Source organism: Myotis myotis, unplaced genomic scaffold, assembly GCF_014108235.1.
Source record: "Myotis myotis isolate mMyoMyo1 unplaced genomic scaffold, mMyoMyo1.p scaffold_m19_p_42, whole genome shotgun sequence".
In the NCBI taxonomy this organism is placed as follows: domain Eukaryota; kingdom Metazoa; phylum Chordata; class Mammalia; order Chiroptera; family Vespertilionidae; genus Myotis; species Myotis myotis.
Genome location: NW_023416349.1, coordinates 1,221,102 through 1,239,885, shown reverse-complemented (window position 1 = coordinate 1,239,885; position 18,784 = coordinate 1,221,102). Strand labels below are relative to the sequence as shown.

Genomic DNA, 18,784 nt, shown 5'->3' with positions numbered 1-18,784 from the left:
TTACAGAGAGGAAGGGACAGGGAGAGAGACTTAGAAACATACCTGAGAGAGAAACATCGATCAGCTGCCTCCCGCATGCCCCCTACTGGGGATGTGCCCGCAACCAAGGTACATGCCCTTGACCAGAATCGAACCTGGGACCCTTCATTCCGCCTGCTGACGCTCTATCCGCTGAGCCAAACTGGTTAGGGCTTAAAATTGATTTTTAAAGAGAGAGGAAGCGAGAAGGAGAGAGAGAAATATAATAGCTATAGGCTGCCTCCTGCACTCCCCCCACCCCCAACCTCCCAGGATCCTGACCAGGAACAGAACCGGCAACCTTTTGGTGCACGGGACGCACCCAAATGTCGGAGCCACACCGGCCACGCTCATTTTTGTGTTTTGTTTAGTTTTAATTCATTCACAAAAGGAAAAGGTGTATCTTCTCCATTTCAAGCCACTCCCCTCCCCCTGGCCTCCAACCCCCTCCTTGCCTTCCTTTCTGGGACCCTCTCCTCTTTCCCTTGAGCTTGTAACCATGCTAACCTCCCGCATGCAAAAGAAATCTTCTGCCGAAACCGGTTTGGCTCAGTGGATAGAGCGTTGGCCTGCGGACTGAAAGGTCCCAGGTTCGATTCCGGTCGGGGGCATGTACCTGGGTTGCGGGCACATCCCTAGCAGGAGATGTGCAGGAGGCAGCTGATTGATGTTTCTCTCTCATCGATGTTTCTAACTCTCTATCTCTCTCCCTTCCTCTCTGTAAAGAATCAATAAAATATATTAAAAAAAAAAAAAAAAAAGAAAGAAATCTTCTGACCCCGTGTCACTGCAACCTCAGCAGACTGCAGGGTCTCAGGTTCAATTCCAGTCGAGGGCACGTACCTCGCCAGCCAATCCGTTTCTCTCTCAGATTGCCGTGTTTCTCTCTCTCTCCCCCCTCTTTTCCACTCGCTGGAAAAAAAGAAAAAAGAAATTAATTTCGGTAAAACCGTACAGGGTTTGTCCTTTTGTGAGTGGCTTAACTCAGCACAGTGTCCCCGGGTCCATCGGCGCCATGTGGGTGTGGGAATCCCCCCTCTCTGAAGGCGGGGTAGTTCCCCACTGTGTGGTGGGGACACACGGCTTATTCACTCACCCACCGATGGACACGTGGCTGCTTCCAGCTTCCGTCCTGTGAGGGATGCTGCTCCGAATGGGAGTGCACACTCACCTTTTCCAGAGACTGCTTTCCGTTCTCTTCCGTATACATCCAGGAGTGGAATTGATGAATGAAAATCACCTTATTATTTCGAGAGGCCCAGTGCATGAAATTCGTGCACGGGAAGGGGGGGGTGGTCCCTCAGCCCGGCCTGCACCCTCTCCAATCAGGGACCCCTCAGGGGATGTCTGACTGCCGGTTTAGTCCTGATCCCTCAGGGATCGCGGGACTAAACCGGCAATCAGACATCCCTCTCGCAATCCAGGACCACTGGCTCCTAACCACTCACCTGCCTGCCTGCCTAATGCACCCAACGACCCTCCCCTGCTGGCCTGGTCGCCCCCAATGGCCCTCCCCTGCAGGCCTGGTCGCCCCCAATGGCCCTCCCCTGCTGGCCTGGTCGCCCCCGACAGGGAAGGGCAGTTGTGGGCGATCAGGTGGGGCCAAGTGGGGGGAGGCTTCAAGGGCTCCAGGCTTCTGGTTATGAGATACATATGTCCTGAGGACGTGAACAACAATAAAGGCACCTTTTCTCCATCCCAGCAGCACAGGGTTAAGGCGGCTAAAATCTCTGTGTGTCTCCCCCTTCCCCCTCCCCCTCCCCACTCCCCAGCTTCCCAAAGGATATCCCTGCAGCTGACTTTGCTGACCACGTCCGCAAAAATGAGAAGGACAGCAACTGCGGCTTTGCTGAGGAGTACCAGGTGGGTGGGGGTGGGGGTGGGGCCAGGGAGCACCAGGTGGGTGGGGGGTGGGGGGGGCAGGGGAGCACCAGGTGGGTGGGGTGGGGGTGGGGCAGGGGAGCACCAGTTGGGTGGGGTGGGGGTGGGGCAGGGGAGCACCAGGTGGGGGGTGGGGTGGGGCAGGGGAGCACCAGGTGGGTGGGGGTGGGGGTGGGGCAGAGGAACAGCAGGGGTGGGGGTGGGGGTGGGGCAGAGGAGCAGCAGGTGGGTGAGGGGTGGGGCAGGGGAGCAGCAGGTGGGTGGGGGTGGGGGTGGGGCAGAGGAGCAGCAGGTGGGTGAGGGGTGGGGCAGGGGAGCAGCAGGTGGATGGGGGGGTGGGGCAGGGGAGCACCAGGTGGATCGGGGCGTGGGGCAGGGGAGCACCAGGTGGGTGAGGACAGAGGGGCTCAGCTGAGCCCCACATGCCCATCCAGACCTCCCCCCTCTTGTTATTAAACAAAATCCGCGCCCAGTGCCTGTCCACTGGCACAGCCATCCTCAGGCTGACTGTGTCTGTGCGGTGGGATCTGTGGCAGGGCCCGTGTCAGCCCTGGAGACACACGTCGGTTTTCCCCTGACACCCCCTCTCTAGGCAGCCCCCCTCTTGCCCCCACGGTCTCCTCAATCATCCCAGTGCGCACACGTTCCAATCCTGGGGGCCCACAGACCTCCAGGGCACAAGGAGTAAATGGGGGGGTGGCCAAGGGAGCCCGGGGGGATCCTTGGGGAAAGCTGGAGGGACCCTTACACCGTGCACCCCTCCTCCTCTGCCTGCGCCCCAGCACCTGGCCATGGAGGGCCACGGCCAGTCTCAGACGGTGGCCTCGGCTCCAGAAAACAGCGCCAAGAACCGCTACCGGAACGTGCTGCCCTGTGAGTCTGTGTCTTTTAATATTTTTATTGATGTCAGAGAGGGAGGGAGAGAAACATCAATGAGAGAGTCATGGCTCGGCTGCCTCCTGCACGCCCCCCACTGGGGATCGAGCCCGCCACCCGGGCCTGTGCCCCGACCGGGAATCGAACCGTGACCTCCAGGTTCCTAGGTCGACGCTCATCCCTGAGCCACCCTGTGAGTCTTGAGCTGCTGCTGGCTTTGTCCCCAGGCATGACTTTGCCAGCTCCCTGTCCCTCCGGCCTGGCCCTGACCCCCTGGGACATGCGGGCTCCGCCCCCTGGGAGCTCCGGGTGTCTGTCCGCCCTTCAGCCTGACTCCTGTCTCCCTCTCTGCCCGCCTCGCTCCTCCCCAGACGACTGGTCCCGCGTGCCTCTGCGGTCCCTCGGAGGGGCCCCGGGGTCTGACTACATCAACGCCAGCTTCATGCCCGTAGGTCCCCCTGGGAGCAGGAATGGGGGGAGGGGGCCCGAGAAGCTCAGGGCCCCAGGGGTCACCACTGCCCATCTCCCCCCCGCCCAGGGTCTCTGGAGCCCCCGGGAGTTCATTGCGACCCAGGGCCCCCTGCCCCAGACGGTGGGCGACTTCTGGCGCCTGGTGTGGGAGCAGCAAAGCCACACCCTCGTCATGCTGACCAACTGTGTGGAGTTGGGCCGGGTGAGCAGACTGACCCCCAAGATCCATCCATGACCCCACCACCACCGCCCCCTGACACTGATCCCAGTGTGGACCCTGCCTCACACCCCAGGATCCCCTCCCGTGGGACCCCAACCTCCCCCATCGCCCCCAGCCCATCCCGTGCCCACCTGTGGGGTGAGGCCGATCCCAGTGACCTTGGGACCCAGGCTTCTCCTGGCGAGGTTGGACCTGCACACCCAGCCGCCATGGGGGGGCCTGGGCAGGTTCCCTGGGCCCCCCGTGCCCTGACCCTGCGGTCCTCCCCCAGGTGAAGTGTGAGCATTACTGGCCTCTGGACGCCCAGCCCTGCACCCACGGGCACCTGCAGGTGACCCTGGAGGGGGAGAAGGTGATGGAGAACTGGACAGTCCGAGACCTGAAGCTGCGACATGTGAGTCTTCCCCCCACACACACACCCGGCACCTCAATTCCTCCCCTAGGACATTCCGGGAAGTCCCCTCCCCACAGCTCGCCGGGACCACGGGGTGCCCCAGGGATGCCCCTCACCACCACCACAGTCCGCAGCCAGGCCCCTCTCCCCCGTTCTGAGCTCTCCCCCGCACCCCTCACCCCCGGTCTAGACGCAGGAGCAGAAGACTCTGTCGGTGCGACAGTTCCACTACGTGGCCTGGCCGGACCATGGCGTCCCCCACTCCCCGGACCCCTTGCTGGCCTTCTGGAAGGTGCTCAGGCAGTGGCTGGACAAGACCCCGGAGGGAGGCCCCCCCATCGTGCACTGCAGGTAAGGACCACCCCGACCCTGTCCCCAGGCCTCGCGTGCCCTGACCCAGACATCCTCTCTCTCCCCGGTGAAGGTCTCGGGTTCGATTCCCGGTCAGGGCACATGCCTGAGTTTACTTGTGAGAGATGCCCCCTGGGGACTCCAAAAAGGGGTGATTTGGGTGCAAGGGAACTTGTAGAGGAGGGAGAGGGCGGTGGAGACAGAGGTAAGGGAGGCAGCGTGGAAAGCAGGGTCCTGATGAGAAGACGGGAAGGAAAAGGAGAAGGTAAAGGAGGAGAAGGCCTGCCTGAGGAGGAGGGGCAGGGAGGAGGCGTGGAGAACGGGAGGGAGAAGCACCTGAAACTCCTCCCTGGGCTCCTGTGCCGGCCTCAGCCCTCCCTCCAGGTGCTGTTTATGCTGGAGCCTCTCAGATAACATTTCACGGGACGTAAGTCAGAGGAGGACGAGGAAGGGGTGCTTCTGAGTGACAGGGAGGGAGGGAGAGGGAGAGAGAGAGAGAGAAACGTTTCTTGCTTCCTGCACACCCCCCACTGGGGATTGAGCCCGAAACTCAGGCATGTGCCCTGCCCAGAACTGAACCGGTGGGAGGGGTCCCAGTGGGAGGGGTCCCAGTGGGAGGGGTCCGGTGGCCTTGTGGTGCACAGGATGGTACCCAACCAACTCCAACGGAGCCACACCGGCCAGGGTTCTTTGATCTCAGGGAGGAAGGGAGAGGGAGGGAGAGATAGACACATCCACGATGAGAGACAATCATGGATCGGCTGCCTCCTGCACGCCCCCTACTGAGGACCGAGCCTGCAACCCAGGCATGTGCCCTTAACCGGAACCGAACCCGGGACCCTTCAGTCCGCAGGCCGGTGCTCCATCCACTGAGCCACACCGGCCAGGGCCTGCGTGGGGCTCCTAACCTGTCTGCCCCATGGTGCGCTAACACCTGCCTGGCCCCGGCAGAGCGCCCTCTGGAGGCGCCTCCGCAGACTGCCGTCCCTTCCCCCCAGTGCAGAGGGGTTGAGCCTCGCTGTGCAGCTGTGCAGAGAGTGAGCTGCAGAGCCTTAGCTGGAGCCATAAAAAGGCATGAAGCTCAGGTTCAGGAGATGGGGGGGCGGGGGTGGGGGGGGTGGGGGAACCTTGGAAGCGGCAGGCCGAGTGAGAGAAGCCAGACGCCGCAGGTCACCGTGGGCGACCCTGTTTACACGCAATGCTCGGAGCAGGCCAGCGCGCCAGGGAACACAGAGGCGGTTGCCAGGGGCGGGAGGCAGAGGAGGGTGGGCAGTGAGCGCCCATGGGCGTGGCGCCTCCTTCGGGCGAGAGGAGTGTTTGGGAAAATGGCCAGAGGTCATGCTGGCCCAGCATTGCCAACACCGCCATTGCATTGTTTAAAGTGGTGAGTTTTACGTGTAAATTTTTAAAAAATATATGTTCGCATTGATTTTAGAGACAGAGGAAGGGAGAGCGAGAGAAAGAGAGAGATCCGTGAGAGAGAGAAACACCGTCCCCATCGATCGGCTGCCTCCTGCACGCCCCTTCCTGGGGATCAGGCCCACAACCCCGGGCTCGTGTCCTGACCGGGAATCGAACCAGCGATCTTTGGTGCACGGGATGATGCTCAATCACTGAGCAGCATGGCCAGGGGTTAAAAATTTTTTTATTTGCCCTGGATGGTTTGGCTCTGGATAGAGCATTGACCTGTGGACTGAAGGGTCGCGGGTTCGATTCCGGTCAAGGGCACAGGCCCGGGTTGTGGGCTTGATTCCCAGTAGGGGGCATGCAGGAGGCAGCTGGTCAATGATTCTCATCATTGATGTTTCTTTTTTTTAAAAATATATTTTATTGATTTTTTACAGAGAGGAAGGGAGAGGGATAGAGAGTTAGAAACATCAATGAGAGAGAAACATCGATTCAGCTGCCTCTTGCACATCTCCTACTGGGGATGTGCCCGAAACCAAGGTACATGCCCTTGACTGGAATCGAACCTGGGATCCTTCAGTCCGCAGGCCGATGCTCTACCCACTGAGCCAAACCGGTTAGGGCTCATCAATGATGTTTCTGTCTCTCCCTTTCCCTTCCTCTCTGAAATCAATAAAAAATATATTAAACAAAAAAACAAAAATCAGACCCCCGCCCTCTGTCTCAAAAATCCCTCCCGTGACCTGACCCTCCCTCTCCCCGCCCAGCGCCGGCGTGGGCCGCACGGGCACCCTCATCGCCCTGGACGTCCTGCTGCGCCAGCTGGAGTGCGAGGGGGTGGTGGGGCCCTTCAGCTTCGTGAAGAAGATGCGGGAGAGTCGGCCCCTGATGGTGCAGACCGAGGTGACTGGGGTCTTTGGGGGATGGGGCGGCGGGTGGAGGTGGAATCCGGGGTGAAGCAGGCCACCGCTCAGGAGGGCCCCCCTCACCGCCCCCTCTGCCCCTCCCCAGGCCCAGTACGTCTTCCTGCACCAGTGCCTCCTCCGGTTTCTGCAGCAGTCGGCCCCGCCGCCCACCCAGAAGAACGAGGCCGTATATGAGAACCTGGTCTTCGAGAACGATGAAGCCGTCAATGTTTAGGGGAAGCTGAGCTTCAGGGCCTGGAGACCCTAGCCCAGCCAGACTCACACTCAGGATCCAGACTTCCGTCCAGATTCCTGGACCCCTGGGACAGCAAGGGGCTGGGGTCCCAGACTCCTGGGCCTGGAGGAGGGGGGGCTGGCAGCCCTGGGGGAGAGAGGTCCGGTGGGAGCCAGGATCCTGGTTCCATGAAGGAGGAGAGGCCAGGGGGCTAGGATGTCCTAGTTCTCCGTGGGAGGAGGAGACCAGGGCCCCCTTGGGCTGCAGGGTCTCCCAGAAACAAGCTGGATTCTGAGGAAGGAAGGAAGGGATGAGGGTCCCGGGTTCAGGTTCTGGCCACCCAAGGAGTAAGGTAGGCAGGATCCCACTTTTCACTCCAGAAACCAAATCTCCTAAGACCTCAGGTTCCCAGCACCCATTCCCTGTACATATTTTCCGCCTCCATCCCATAACTTATTAAATCACTATTCTCTGCAGAAATACTTGCCCCAGTGGGTTTCTGGGTCTGGGAATAATCTGGGGGTGGTGTCCCAGGGATGGGGTTCTCAGGCACTGAGGCGTGAGTCCTAGGGAGGTAGTTAGGGGGACCCACAGGTTTGCACCCGAAAAAGAGCAGGTGCGGATGGCGTAGAAGGCTGCCTGCCCAGAGTCCCACATCCATGGCCATGTGCACGGGTTCCCTGGGGCTGGTGTCCTGGGCCTGGAGATGGGGGGACCTTGAAGGGGGAGGAGGGATTTGCCTGGGAGACACTTTCACAATGAGTCTGGCATCTGGATATCTGAATACAGTGGGGCCTTGACTTACGAGTACTCCTTCCCGAGACCAAGCTAGTTAAGGAGCTCATTAACTCAAATTACTCTATCAACTCAATGCAAAAAATCGGCGGAGAGACAGCTGGTATCAAAAAAACTCGTTGGTCGGGACACTCGTAAATCAAGGCCCCACTGTACTAGGGAGAGAGGGGCTGCTGGCTGCCAGGTGGCTGGGTGAGAAGGCAGGAAATATGGGGACCAGGATGAAATCGCTGGGGGGCTCCTGGCTGGGGGCGGGGCGGGGTTCTCCACCTACTCAGGACTGAACACGCACGCGCTGGCGCAACCACACACACACACACACGTACACACACGCGCACACACATACACACGTCTCCACACACGGCGTCTCCGCCCAGCCGCGCCCCCGCCCACCGCTCTCCACTATCAGCACCGCGGACAGCGCCGCCCGCCTGCGTCAGTCCGGCCGCGCCGGGGTGTCTCCGGGGGAGGGTCCTGCGCGGCCGCTGAGCAGGTAAGGAGCTGCGGGGATCCCCTCCCGAAGCCGCATCCTCACTCCCATCCCGAGAGGGACAGGCGGTGGGGGCATGGGGGTACCGGGAGAGGGACCGACAGAGGGCGTGGGAGGGCTGGAGCCGGAAGGGGGAGACAGGTGTGGGGACCAAGAGCCAGAGGGGAGGGAGGGGCAGGCCCGGGGCGAGAGTGAGGGACCCCGGGAGACAGAGACCAGACAACCGGCGGCGGCGGGCAGGGGAGACCCAGGGGGAACCGGCGGGGGAGAGGCCGTGGGGGAGCGGACGGCGGGAGGGAGTCCAGAGGGAGGGGTGGACGCCGCGACGGTCACGAGGACAGGTGTGAAGACAGTGCTCGGGGTGCGCGGGAGGCACGAACAGGCCGAGAAGGACGTGGGAGCCGGGCAGAAGCAGCAGGGCACCCCCACCCCCGCGACCCCCACACTGCCCGGAAGAGTGGGAGAGGAAGAGACCGAGTCCCCGCCTCCATGGCCAGATGTGGAGGAGGGGCCAGCTGTGGGGCCCGTCCCTCCCACCTTCGCTGGTCCCGGGATCCAGGTCTGGGGTTCCAGGCCCAACAGAGAACTGAGTCAGCGGGCCTCTCCCCCGAAACCCCCCGGAGACTCGTCTTTAGTCTGTGGTGCCCAGCCCGTTGTCGTGGCAACAGGCCGTTGCCGGGGCAACCAGAGTGACTCCCACCCCGGCCCAAGCGGAGCCAGGCGTTGCTCTGGGCAACTGGGTGCGATGGTTCCCACGCTCGCCTTCGCCCACTTCCGATTCAGGCCCTGGAAAGGCGCAAAGAAAGGGGACAAGTCAGCGGGATTCCTGCGGGGACCTGGGACCGAGGAGGCGTTCCTTTGGGATGGAACTAAGTCCTGGAACGCACCCCCAGCGCACTCCCTCCTTCTCGGGGAGGCTGAAACTACAACCCCCAACATGCCTTGCGGCGGCGGGCCGACTCCCGTGTGGCCGGTCGCCCAGGGTGCCAATGGGAGTTGTAGTTCTTTGTTGTTCGGAGGACTCAATGGTTGCACGGGTGGGCGTGGGAGGCTAGGGCGCTTGGGTGCCTCCGCAGAAAGGACCGTAGGACCCCGCCGCCATGTTTCCGGAGCCCCCAACCCCGGGGCCTCCAGCGTCCGACACGCCTCCGGACTCAAGTCGCATCAGCCACGGCCCTGGTGAGCCGGATCCGGGGTTGGAGCGGAGGGAAAGTCGGGCCAGGATTTACTGGGGCGGGATTCGGACGGGTGTGCTTGGCGGGTGGCAAATCCGGATGGGATCCTGGTTGGAATCCTGGGCTGGAATCTAAATGAAATGGAAAAAGAACAGGTTTGCCACCAAAAATAAATAAATAAATAAATAAATAAAACAAACATACAAACAAAAACACAACAAAAAAAAGACAAAACAAAACAAAACAAAAATCCTGCACGAGAACCAGACCAAGGGGCCGTGGAATGGAACGGGCTCTTGCATTGGTGAATTAGAGGGTCCACCTGTCCCTCTTTTATTTTTTTTTTATTTTTTAAAAATATTTTTTATTGATTTCAGAGAGGAAGGGCGAGGGAGAGCATCAATGATGAGAGAATCATGGATGGGCTGCCTCCTGTACGCCCCCTACTGGGGATCTAGCCCACAACTGGGGCATGTGCCTGACCCAGAATTGAACCCTGACCTCCTGGTGGATAGCTGTTCATGCTCTACCACTGAGCCACAGCCGCTGAGCTGTCCCTTTTTAAAGATAGGGAAACAGGTTCGGGGAGGGGTTCAGGCTTCCAAAAGCATCAGGAGTTGAGCAGAAACATTAGAATGGGGGATGAAATTGATGGGCAAAAAAAAAAAATCAGACGTTGTCAGGCTGGGTTAGGGCAGCAAATGGCTTCATAGGTGAGATCACACCGACGTCCCAGGGCCTCAGTGTCTCTGTGTCCTTGTCCTCCGCAGTGCCCCCCTGGGCCCTGGCCACAGTCGTGCTGGTCTCAGGCCTCCTCGTCTTCAGCTGCTGTTTCTGTCTGTACCGGAAGCGTTGTCGGAGGCGGTTGGGCAAGAAGAGCCAGGCCCAAGCCCAGGTCCACCTTCAGGAAGTGAAGGAGCTGGGCCGGAGTTACATAAACAAGGTGTGGCCCTGCCCCTTCCCTCCTCTGCCTACCTTGTTCGCCCATCTCCTCGGTGGGTCTAGCTAGCCCCAAACCGGACCCTGGGGAACTGGAGATGGGCCAGACCTAGTAGTCACTGGTCACAAGAACCTTTCGGTTTGGCCGGGAAGTCAGACACTCACATACTCACAATGCAAGGTGGTATGTGCCCCATCAGAGGCAGCACCAGGCGTATGGAAACACCTCACAGCCTAGAAGGTCCCTGAAGGCTTCCCAGAGCAGGTGACTTCTGTGCTGAGACCCGCAGAGTTGACTGAGAGCAGAGGGAAGGACATTCTAGCCCAAAAAGCATATGCTGGGGCCTGGAATCCAGGTTCTCGGGGGTATTTGGGGAACAATGGGTCACTTTCACAATGGGCGGAGCATGTACTGTGCTCTAGAGCAGCGGTTCTCAACCTGTGGGTCGCGACCACTTTGGGGGGTCGAACGACCCTTTCACAGGGGTCACCTAAGACCATCGGAAAACACATATATAATTACGTATTGTTTTTGTGATGAATCACTATGCTTTAATTATGTCAATTTGTAACAATGAAATTGGGGGTCACCACAACATGAGGAACTGTATTAAAGGGTCACGGCATGAGGAAGGTTGAGAACCACTGCTCTAGAGTGAGGCGGCTGGAGAGCCAGCAGTGTCCACGGAAGGAGGGTGATTGGGGGCCATGGAAGCTTTTAGAAGGACAGGGGCAGGGTCAGTTAGATGTTAGGAATCCATGTGGAGGACAGACATGGGGGATGGAGCCCAGGGAGGAGGAAGGCGCCATGAGTTGGAAGAAGCGATTGGTGTGGGAAATGCAAGGCTACAGGTGCAAGGACTTGAGCATCAGGTCTCTGGATGCAACATGCAATGGTGCTCACCTGGGAGCCAGAGGGCCCTGCATTTCCAACCAGCTGTGTGGCCTTGGGGAATTCTCTGTCCCTCTCTGAGCCTCAAGTGCATGGTCCATAATTCATATTTCCCCCTCTTCTCTTCTCAAAAGTAGTGGCCACAATTCTTACCCATAGTGATGCCCTTCAGGGTTTTGGTACCCAGTTTCCATCTCTATCCCTTAAGCCAGTGATGGTGAACCTTTTGAGCTCGGCGTGTCAGCATTTTGAAAAACCCTGACTTAACTCTGGTGCTGTGTCACATATAGAAATTATAAAACAAAGACATATTTTTGATATTTATTTTATATATTTAAATGCCATTTAACAAAGAAAAATCAACCAAAAATTGATTTCGCGTGTCAGAGGTTTGCCATCACTGCCTTAAGCCAATGACGTCTAGAGACCATTGTGTCAGAATCACCTCTGGTGTCATTGAAAGGCAAATTCTGGGTCTCGCACCAAACCTGCTGAGTCAGAATCTCTGAAGTGAAGGCATTCTGCCACCCCAATCAGGAGAATTCTGCTTCACGTTGGATTTTGAAAATGGGCGGCCTGGGTTAAGGAAAAGTCTTCTGACTTTGCTGTTCTAGTTTAGAAGGGCAAATACACAGTGAATACGCCATTTCGCCCCCACAGTTTGCCTTTGTCTAAACAACGTAGCAATTTGCACAACCCCGATACATCCACGAGAAATAAAATCTCCTGCCTCCTTCCTGAAGGCAGGGAAACCCTATTACACTTGTTTTTCTAGGCTACCATGGGTGCCTATTTCACCACTGTCTCTAGCCCCAACCATAGCAGACATCACTAATCGAACACGGAAAATACACTACACCCATGTGTTGCTATGGCTATTCCCTCCCCAGTGGCAGACATCACCAATCAAACACCGAGAAAAACACTACACCCTGTGCTGCTATGGTTATTCCCACCCCAGTGGCAGACATCACTAATCGAACACCACGCTGCTTAGTCCCCAAGTGCTCAGGTATAACCTAGAGATGTGTGAGTCTCCCTTGGCTTCTGGGCCTGGAGGATGACACCCTCAGGGGAAGAGTTTACCCGCCCTTGCCCCTGGCTCCCCAAGGTGCAACCGGAAGTGGAGGAGCTGGAGCCGGCACTATCCGGGCCAGGGCAGCAGGTGGCGGAGAAGCACGAGCTGGGACGACTGCAGTACTCCCTGGATTACGATTTCCAGAGTGGCCAGGTGGGTGCGGAGGAGGGGGGACTTTGGAGAGGAGGGACCCAGGAGGGTGCAGAAGGGCAGCTCAGACCAGGGATCCTCCTCCCTGTGCAGCTGCTGGTGGGCATCCTGCAAGCCGAGGGGTTGGCGGCCTTAGATCTGGGCGGTTCTTCGGACCCCTACGTGCGGGTTTACCTGCTACCAGACAAGCGGAGGCGGCATGAGACCAAGGTGCATCGGCAGACGCTGAACCCACACTTTGGGGAGACCTTCGCCTTCAAGGTGAGCACCAGGCCTCAGGGCCCCACCCTGGGCAGCCGGCCCCCGTCCCTGGGACACTGGGGACCAACCCCTTCAGCTTTTTCTTTCCTTTAAAACAGAATTGTGGCCCTGACCGGCCAGGTTCGATTCCGGTCAAGGGCATGTACCTTGGTTGCGGGCATGTCCCCAGTGGGGGGCGTGCAGGAGGCAGCTGATCGATGTTTCTCTCTCATCTATGTTTCTAACTCTCTTTACTTCTCCCCTCCTCTCTGTAAAAAAATCAATAAAATATATTTTTTAAAAAACCCTTAGATACAGCATCAGTAAGCAGGTAGGTTTTTTTTAAAAAAAAAACAAAACATTTTTATTAATGTCAGAGAGGAAGGGAGAGATAGAAACATCAACGATGAGAGAGAATTATTGATTGGTGCCTCCTGCACGCCCCACACGGGGACTCGAACCCGAAACCTGGGCATGTGGCCTTCTGGTTCATAGGTCGATGCTCCACCACTGAGCCACGCTGGCCGCCTCCTTCAGCTTTTTCTGGAGGCAGCCACAGCTCAGCTGGCCGCTAACAGCCCTGGAGACTATTCATTCCACTGACCCCTGGGCTGTCCCTTTGGGATTCCATGGACCCCCTCACCTGTTCCCTGCGCCCCCTGCTACCCCACTTGTCGCTTCCCACTCTGATCTGCCTTCGTGCTCTCTCTGCACTCGCTCCCCACCCAGGTCCCCTACGTGGAGCTGGGAGGCAGGATCCTGGTCATGGCGGTTTACGACTTCGACCGCTTCTCCCGCAATGATGCCATCGGGGAGGTGCGGGTCCCCATGAGCTCCGTGGACTTGGGGAGACCCGTGCTGGCCTGGCGGGAGCTGCAGGCGGCTCCGAAGGAGGAGGTGAGCGAGCGTGGCCACGCCCTGCGTCTGGCCACGCCCACTAAAGCCCCGGGCCAATCAGACACAGACCTCCAGGGCCAATCAGATCACAGACTTCCAGGGCCAATCAGACACAGACCTCCAGGACCAATCAGATCACAGACTTCCAGGGCCAATCAGCTCACAGACCTCCAGGACCAATCAGATCACAGACCTCCAGGACCAATCAGATCACAGACCTCCAGGGCCAATCAGATCACAGACTTCTCGGGCCAATCAGATCACAGACCCCCAGGACCAATCAGATCACAGACCGCCAGGGCCAATCAGCTCACAGGCTCCAGACCCAGGCTCCAGCCCTTGCACCTGCAGCAGGGGGCTGCCTCCCGGTGTTAACTCTGGACCCTTCCATTCCCAGGCGGGCGGGAGGGGTGGGAGGGGGGAGAGTGGTCGCAGGGGGGGCGGATGTGCAGGGGGGCGGCTCCGGTGACCCGTCCCTCTCCGGCCTTTAGCAGGAGAAGCTGGGGGATATCTGCTTCTCCCTCCGCTACGTCCCCACTGCCGGGAAGCTCACCGTCATCGTGCTGGAGGCTAAAAACCTGAAGAAGATGGACGTGGGAGGGCTGTCAGGTGTGTGGGAAGCAAGGCAGTGGGGTGGCGGTGCATGAGGGGCCCCCTCGCTGAGGGTGAGAGTTTCCGGGCCCCGGGGGGGGTCTCCTGGGGGAGAGGGGGGTCCCGGCTGCCTTGGGAGGATACAGATTCGATCTGGGCACAACAAGAGGGGACCTGAGGGGTTGTTCCAGTGTAGTCTCATGTGTCCCCCTCAATCCGATCCCTCCACTAAGCAGGGGGGCGGGGCCCTGAGACGCCTCCTCTCTCCCCAGATCCGTACGTCAAGGTTCACCTGCTGCAGGGCGGCAAGAAGATGCGGAAAAAGAAGACAACCATCAAGAAGAACACGCTGAACCCCTATTACAACGAGGCCTTCAGCTTCGAGGTGCCCTGTGACCTGGTCCAGGTGAGCGAGGCCTGCCTGGGCCCCCGCAGAGCAGCCCAGGCCCTTAGGAACCCCGCCGCTAGAGGAAGGGAGACTCCTTAGCTACCTCCAGAGACCAGGGGGCCCCAGGTTGTGTCCCCAGTTTCCTCCTAGGAGCAGCGGGTTGCCCCGCCCCCTCAGGAGCCAAGGTAACTGAGAAAAAGATTTCTCCACCACCCTTTAGCAGTGGTTCTCAACCTGTGGGTCGCGACCCCTTTGGCGGTCGAACGACCCTATCACAGGGGTTGCCTAAGACCATCCTGCATATCTGATATTTACATGACGATTCATCACAGTAGCAACATGACAGTGATGAAGTAGCAACGAAAATAATTGTATGGTTGGGGGTCACAACATGAGGAACTGTATTTAAAGGGCCAGAGGTTGAGAACCACTGCTTTAGAGACAGGTCCCTCCACTCACTTAAGAGGCCTGGAGGTAGCCAGGCGGGTGTGGCTCAGTGGCTGAGCATCGACCTATGAACCAGGAGGTCACGGTTCGATTATCTGTCAGGGCACATGCCCAGGTTGTGGGCTCGATTCCCAGTGTGGGGGCGTGCAGGAGGCAGCCGATCGATGATTCTCTCTCGTCATTGATGTTTCTATCCTTTCTCCCTCTTCCTTCCTCTCTGAAATAATAATTTTTAAAAATGTCTATATTTACGACTCCTGGAGGTTTGCCTCCCTTTAGGAGGCAGCTCCCTAAGGAGGCCCCTAACAATCCCTCAGCAACGAGGCCCTGAGGGTTTCTCCCCTGTGGAGTCTGATCTCGCAGGAAGGATGACTGTAGAGCCCCCGTCCAACCCGCAGGGCTCTCCCACTCACACCCTACCCCCCTCCCCTCAGCCCGAGCTCCTGGTGGGTTTTTTAAAAAAATATTTTTATTAATTATAGAGGGGAAGGGAGAGGGAGAGAGAGATAGAAACATCACTGATGAGAGAGAATCATGGATTGGCTGCCTCCTGCACGCCCCACACCGGGGATCCAGCCTGCAACCCAGGCATGTGCCCTTCACCGGAATCGAACCTGGGACTTTTTAGTCCACAGGCTGGCGATCTATCCACTGAGCCACACCAGCTAGGGCTCCAGGTGGGTTTTAACCCAGGGCCCTAACAAGGACCCCAGGACTCTTTGAGGGAATCCTTCCTGGTGCCCCCAACCCCCATTCTTCTGTTGTAACTGGACAAACAATGGGTCCGCGCTGCCTGTCACTCCGTGAGCCAATTCAGCGGAGACAGGGGTGAATCATTATGAGCGTTTATTCCAATCCTGCCGGCAGCAGGGAGAGCAGCAGGTCAGCCACAGAAATCTGCTCTGCCCCCTCCATAAGGCGGCTGCTTATATTGGGTGGGAGGACGAAGGTTACATGGGGACGTAGCCAAAGGGTGTGCCAAAGGGGCAGTTCACAGGTAAGCAGAGGGCTGGGGGGCTTCAAAGGGCTGGCGATTCTGTTTCTGCAACAAGGTTGTCCATCTTCCATGCTAATAGGCAGCTCCTCCTGATAGGGAGGATGGGCTGCCTCCCCCGGTGAGCTCCCAGGTCCCCTGTGCACCTCCCAGCCAGGTGAGGATGTGCCTTCTTTAACCAGAACAAAGCCATCATAGTGAATAGGGCAGAATCCATATTTCTTACAGTTCTAGCCGGTCCCCCAACATCCTATTCCTGCCCTCTCACTGTCTCCTCTTCCCCTTCTGCCCACCCCAGAAGGTGCAGGTGGAGCTGACCGTGTTGGACTACGACAAGCTGGGCAAGAACGAAGCCATCGGGAGGGTGGCCGTGGGGGCGGCCGTTGGCGGGGCCGGCCTCCGGCACTGGGCAGACATGCTGGCCAACCCTCGGCGGCCCATCGCCCAGTGGCACTCGCTGCGGCCCCCCGACCGAGTGAGGCCACTGCCTGTGCCCTGACCCCACCTTAACAGCCCTGACCCCGGACTCCTGGCCAGAGCCATGCCCAGGCCCACCTTTACGTCTTCTCTGAGCACTACCCCACACCCCACCCCTCCACCCCAACCATCTGGCCCACTCCTGCCGTCTCGCCCCCATTATGCCAATCACGATAACTTGCCAACTTCCCAGCACACACACCCAGGAGCCCCAGGGATCCCTTGGGGAGGGGAGCAGTGTGGCCTCCCCCCAACCCACCCAGGGTCCCCCCGCTCTGCTCTGACAATCAGTGATCCCATCGGACTGTCCCCTTTGCCCTACACAGGATCAGCCATCCTGTCCCAGTCTCATTCCTGCACTGCTCCTCTCGGGCCAAATAAATACTCAGCAACTCGGTGGCCTGGCTGGGTGCTCCTTGTTGGGGGTGCGCAGGGGCCAGGCCGGGGCCCAGGAGGGAACCTTACCTCCAGGGGTGGGATCACACAAGGGCAGGGGCAGGGCAGTCCATCCTCGGAACGTGCTGAGGGAAATGCACCCTCCCGCCCACCCGCTCACCCATCCATCCATCCATCCATCCATCCATCCATCCATCCATTCATCCATCCATCCACCCATCCATCCATCTATCCATCCATTCATCCATCCATCCATCCATCCATCCATCCATCCATCCATCCATCCATATATTCATCCATCCATCCATCCATCCATATATCCATCCATCCATCCATCCATCCATCCATCCATCCATCCATCCATCCATCCATCCACCCACCCACCCACCCATCCATCCATCCATCCATCCATCCACCTATCCATCCATCCATCCATCCATCCATCCATCCATCCATCCATCCATCCATATATCCATCCATCCATCCATCCATCCATCCATCCATCCATCCATCCATATATTCATCCATCCATCCATATATCCATACATCCATACATCCATTTATGCATTCACTCACCCAAGTGCTGTGAGGAGTCCATGAGCATTTACTTCCTTATTTGGGAATTTATCGTGATTTGTCTAAGATCACGCAGCGGGCTGAGGAGAGGAGGCAGAGCGCCCGGGCCCCCTGGTGCGTCACCCTGTGCTGGGTGCTGGGGCTGCCCTGGAGACGTGTCTCCTTCAGTTCTCTGCCCTCGTGCAACTCACAGGCAGGTTCTCACCTGGCCACGGCCTCTCGGCCAGCAGGTAACAGGACAGCATGGAAACCTAGGCATGTCTGACGCCAAAGCCACCTTGTCAAGCGTCCTGCTGTCTGGTCCGTCGAATCTAAAGTAGTGGGAGCCCTGGCCCATGTGACTCGGTTGATTGCCCATCGGCCCATGCACCAGAAGGTCGCCGGTGAGATTCCTGGTCAGGGCACGTGCCAGGGTTGTGGGCTCAGTCCCCAGTGGAGGGTGTGCAGCGGGCAGCCCATCAATGTCTCTCTCTCTCCCTCTCCCTTCCCCTCTCTCTGAAATCAATAAAAAACACAGTTAAAAAAAAATAAAGTCATGTGAGTGCCAGGGGGACTGTTGTGGACATTCTGCTGGGAAGGCAGGAGCAGAAGAACTCGGAGGATGGTCCCCAGCTGGGGCTGAAAGGATGAGCTGGATTTTTCCAGGGGGAGAACGAGGGAGGATGTTGGCAGGAACAACGCAAAGAATACAGCCCTGGAGGCAGAGGACGTGAGTGCTTCCCATGATGTGCTGTTCCCAACTTTCTGAAGCCCTGGCGTGTCGTTTCCCCATTCCCGTGGTGTAAATACTCCCGCTGTGGCTGATTTCACGCCCCCAGTGTGAAGTCATTGACTATGGAGTTGAGATTTCTACTAGCACGCCCGCCAACATGCAGTATTTCCCGCGGTCAGGACAAGGATCCCAAAGTTTAAGGCAAAGCCAACAAACAAAACCCCCAAAACAAAATGCTCTGTAGTCAAAGAGTATTTTAATGCAATATTTAAAAATTTAATGCAAAAAAAGGAATACACAATGGATAGGATATAAAAACTTTAGCCCAGCCGCAGTGGCTCAGTGGTTGAGTGTCAACCTACGAACCAAGAGGTCACAGTTAGATTCCCAATCAGGGCACATGCCCAGCTTGGGTGCTCGATCCCAGTAGGGGGTGTGCAGGAGGCAGCCAATCAATCCACAATTCTTATCATTGATGTTTCTCTCTCTCTCTCTCTCTCTCTCTCTCTCTCTATATATATATATATATATATATATATATATATATTATATATTTATATTTAAAACCTTTAAAGACAGTATCTGACCTTACACTTGGACCACTGTGCCTCATACTAACCCTGGCCCTGATTTTAATAAAACTTTATTTACAAAGACAGCTTATGGTGGCAACTTACCTAGTTGATTTTTTAAATGATTTCATTAAAATAGTGCCCTGACCGGTGTGGCTCAGTTGGTTGGAGCATCATCCTGTGCACCGAAAGGTGGCAGATTTGATTCCTGGTCAGG

The 18,784-nt window shown here is 57.8% G+C and overlaps 2 protein-coding genes across 4 annotated transcripts in view; both read left to right on the top strand.

Annotated features, from left to right (window-relative positions):
• Positions 1 to 7,232, top strand: part of PTPRH (protein tyrosine phosphatase receptor type H) — a gene marked incomplete at its 5' end in the record, with an annotated part of 31,108 nt that extends 23,876 nt beyond the window's left edge. Inside the window, 8 exons of the mRNA XM_036306548.1 lie at positions 1,791 to 1,881; positions 2,682 to 2,772; positions 3,147 to 3,223; positions 3,314 to 3,448; positions 3,738 to 3,860; positions 4,051 to 4,211; positions 6,386 to 6,521; positions 6,630 to 7,232. Of these exons, the coding sequence (XP_036162441.1) occupies positions 1,791 to 1,881; positions 2,682 to 2,772; positions 3,147 to 3,223; positions 3,314 to 3,448; positions 3,738 to 3,860; positions 4,051 to 4,211; positions 6,386 to 6,521; positions 6,630 to 6,758 (943 nt within the window). The remainder of the gene's footprint in view (positions 1 to 1,790; positions 1,882 to 2,681; positions 2,773 to 3,146; positions 3,224 to 3,313; positions 3,449 to 3,737; positions 3,861 to 4,050; positions 4,212 to 6,385; positions 6,522 to 6,629) is intronic.
• A 644-nt stretch (positions 7,233 to 7,876) lies between these two features.
• SYT5 (synaptotagmin 5) lies at positions 7,877 to 16,785 on the top strand. 3 transcript variants are annotated; one of them, XM_036306661.1, is made up of 9 exons: positions 7,877 to 8,046; positions 9,099 to 9,222; positions 9,989 to 10,161; positions 12,161 to 12,280; positions 12,371 to 12,538; positions 13,247 to 13,414; positions 13,909 to 14,023; positions 14,278 to 14,411; positions 16,133 to 16,785. In XM_036306661.1, the coding sequence occupies exons 2-9, from the start codon at positions 9,144 to 9,146 to the stop codon at positions 16,331 to 16,333; spliced, it is 1,158 nt and encodes a 385-aa protein (XP_036162554.1). In that variant the 5' UTR covers positions 7,877 to 8,046; positions 9,099 to 9,143; the 3' UTR covers positions 16,334 to 16,785. The 3 variants fall into 3 exon arrangements, with proteins under 3 accessions (XP_036162554.1, XP_036162553.1, XP_036162552.1); XM_036306660.1 differs by having other exon boundaries at positions 7,879 to 8,046; positions 9,094 to 9,222; positions 13,906 to 14,023; positions 16,133 to 16,783; XM_036306659.1 differs by having other exon boundaries at positions 7,880 to 8,046; positions 13,906 to 14,023; positions 16,133 to 16,782.
• Positions 16,786 to 18,784: the final 1,999 nt, after the last annotated feature.

Coding starts and splice junctions, on each gene's coding strand:
- SYT5 (XM_036306660.1), top strand. CDS start 9,144: ATGTTTCCGGAGCCCCCAACCCCGGGGCCTCCAGCGTCCGACACGCCT. Junction 9,223..9,988: donor TCGCATCAGCCACGGCCCTG/GTGAGCCGGATC, acceptor TGTCCTCCGCAG/TGCCCCCCTGGGCCCTGGCC. Junction 14,024..14,277: donor GGACGTGGGAGGGCTGTCAG/GTGTGTGGGAAG, acceptor CTCTCTCCCCAG/ATCCGTACGTCAAGGTTCAC.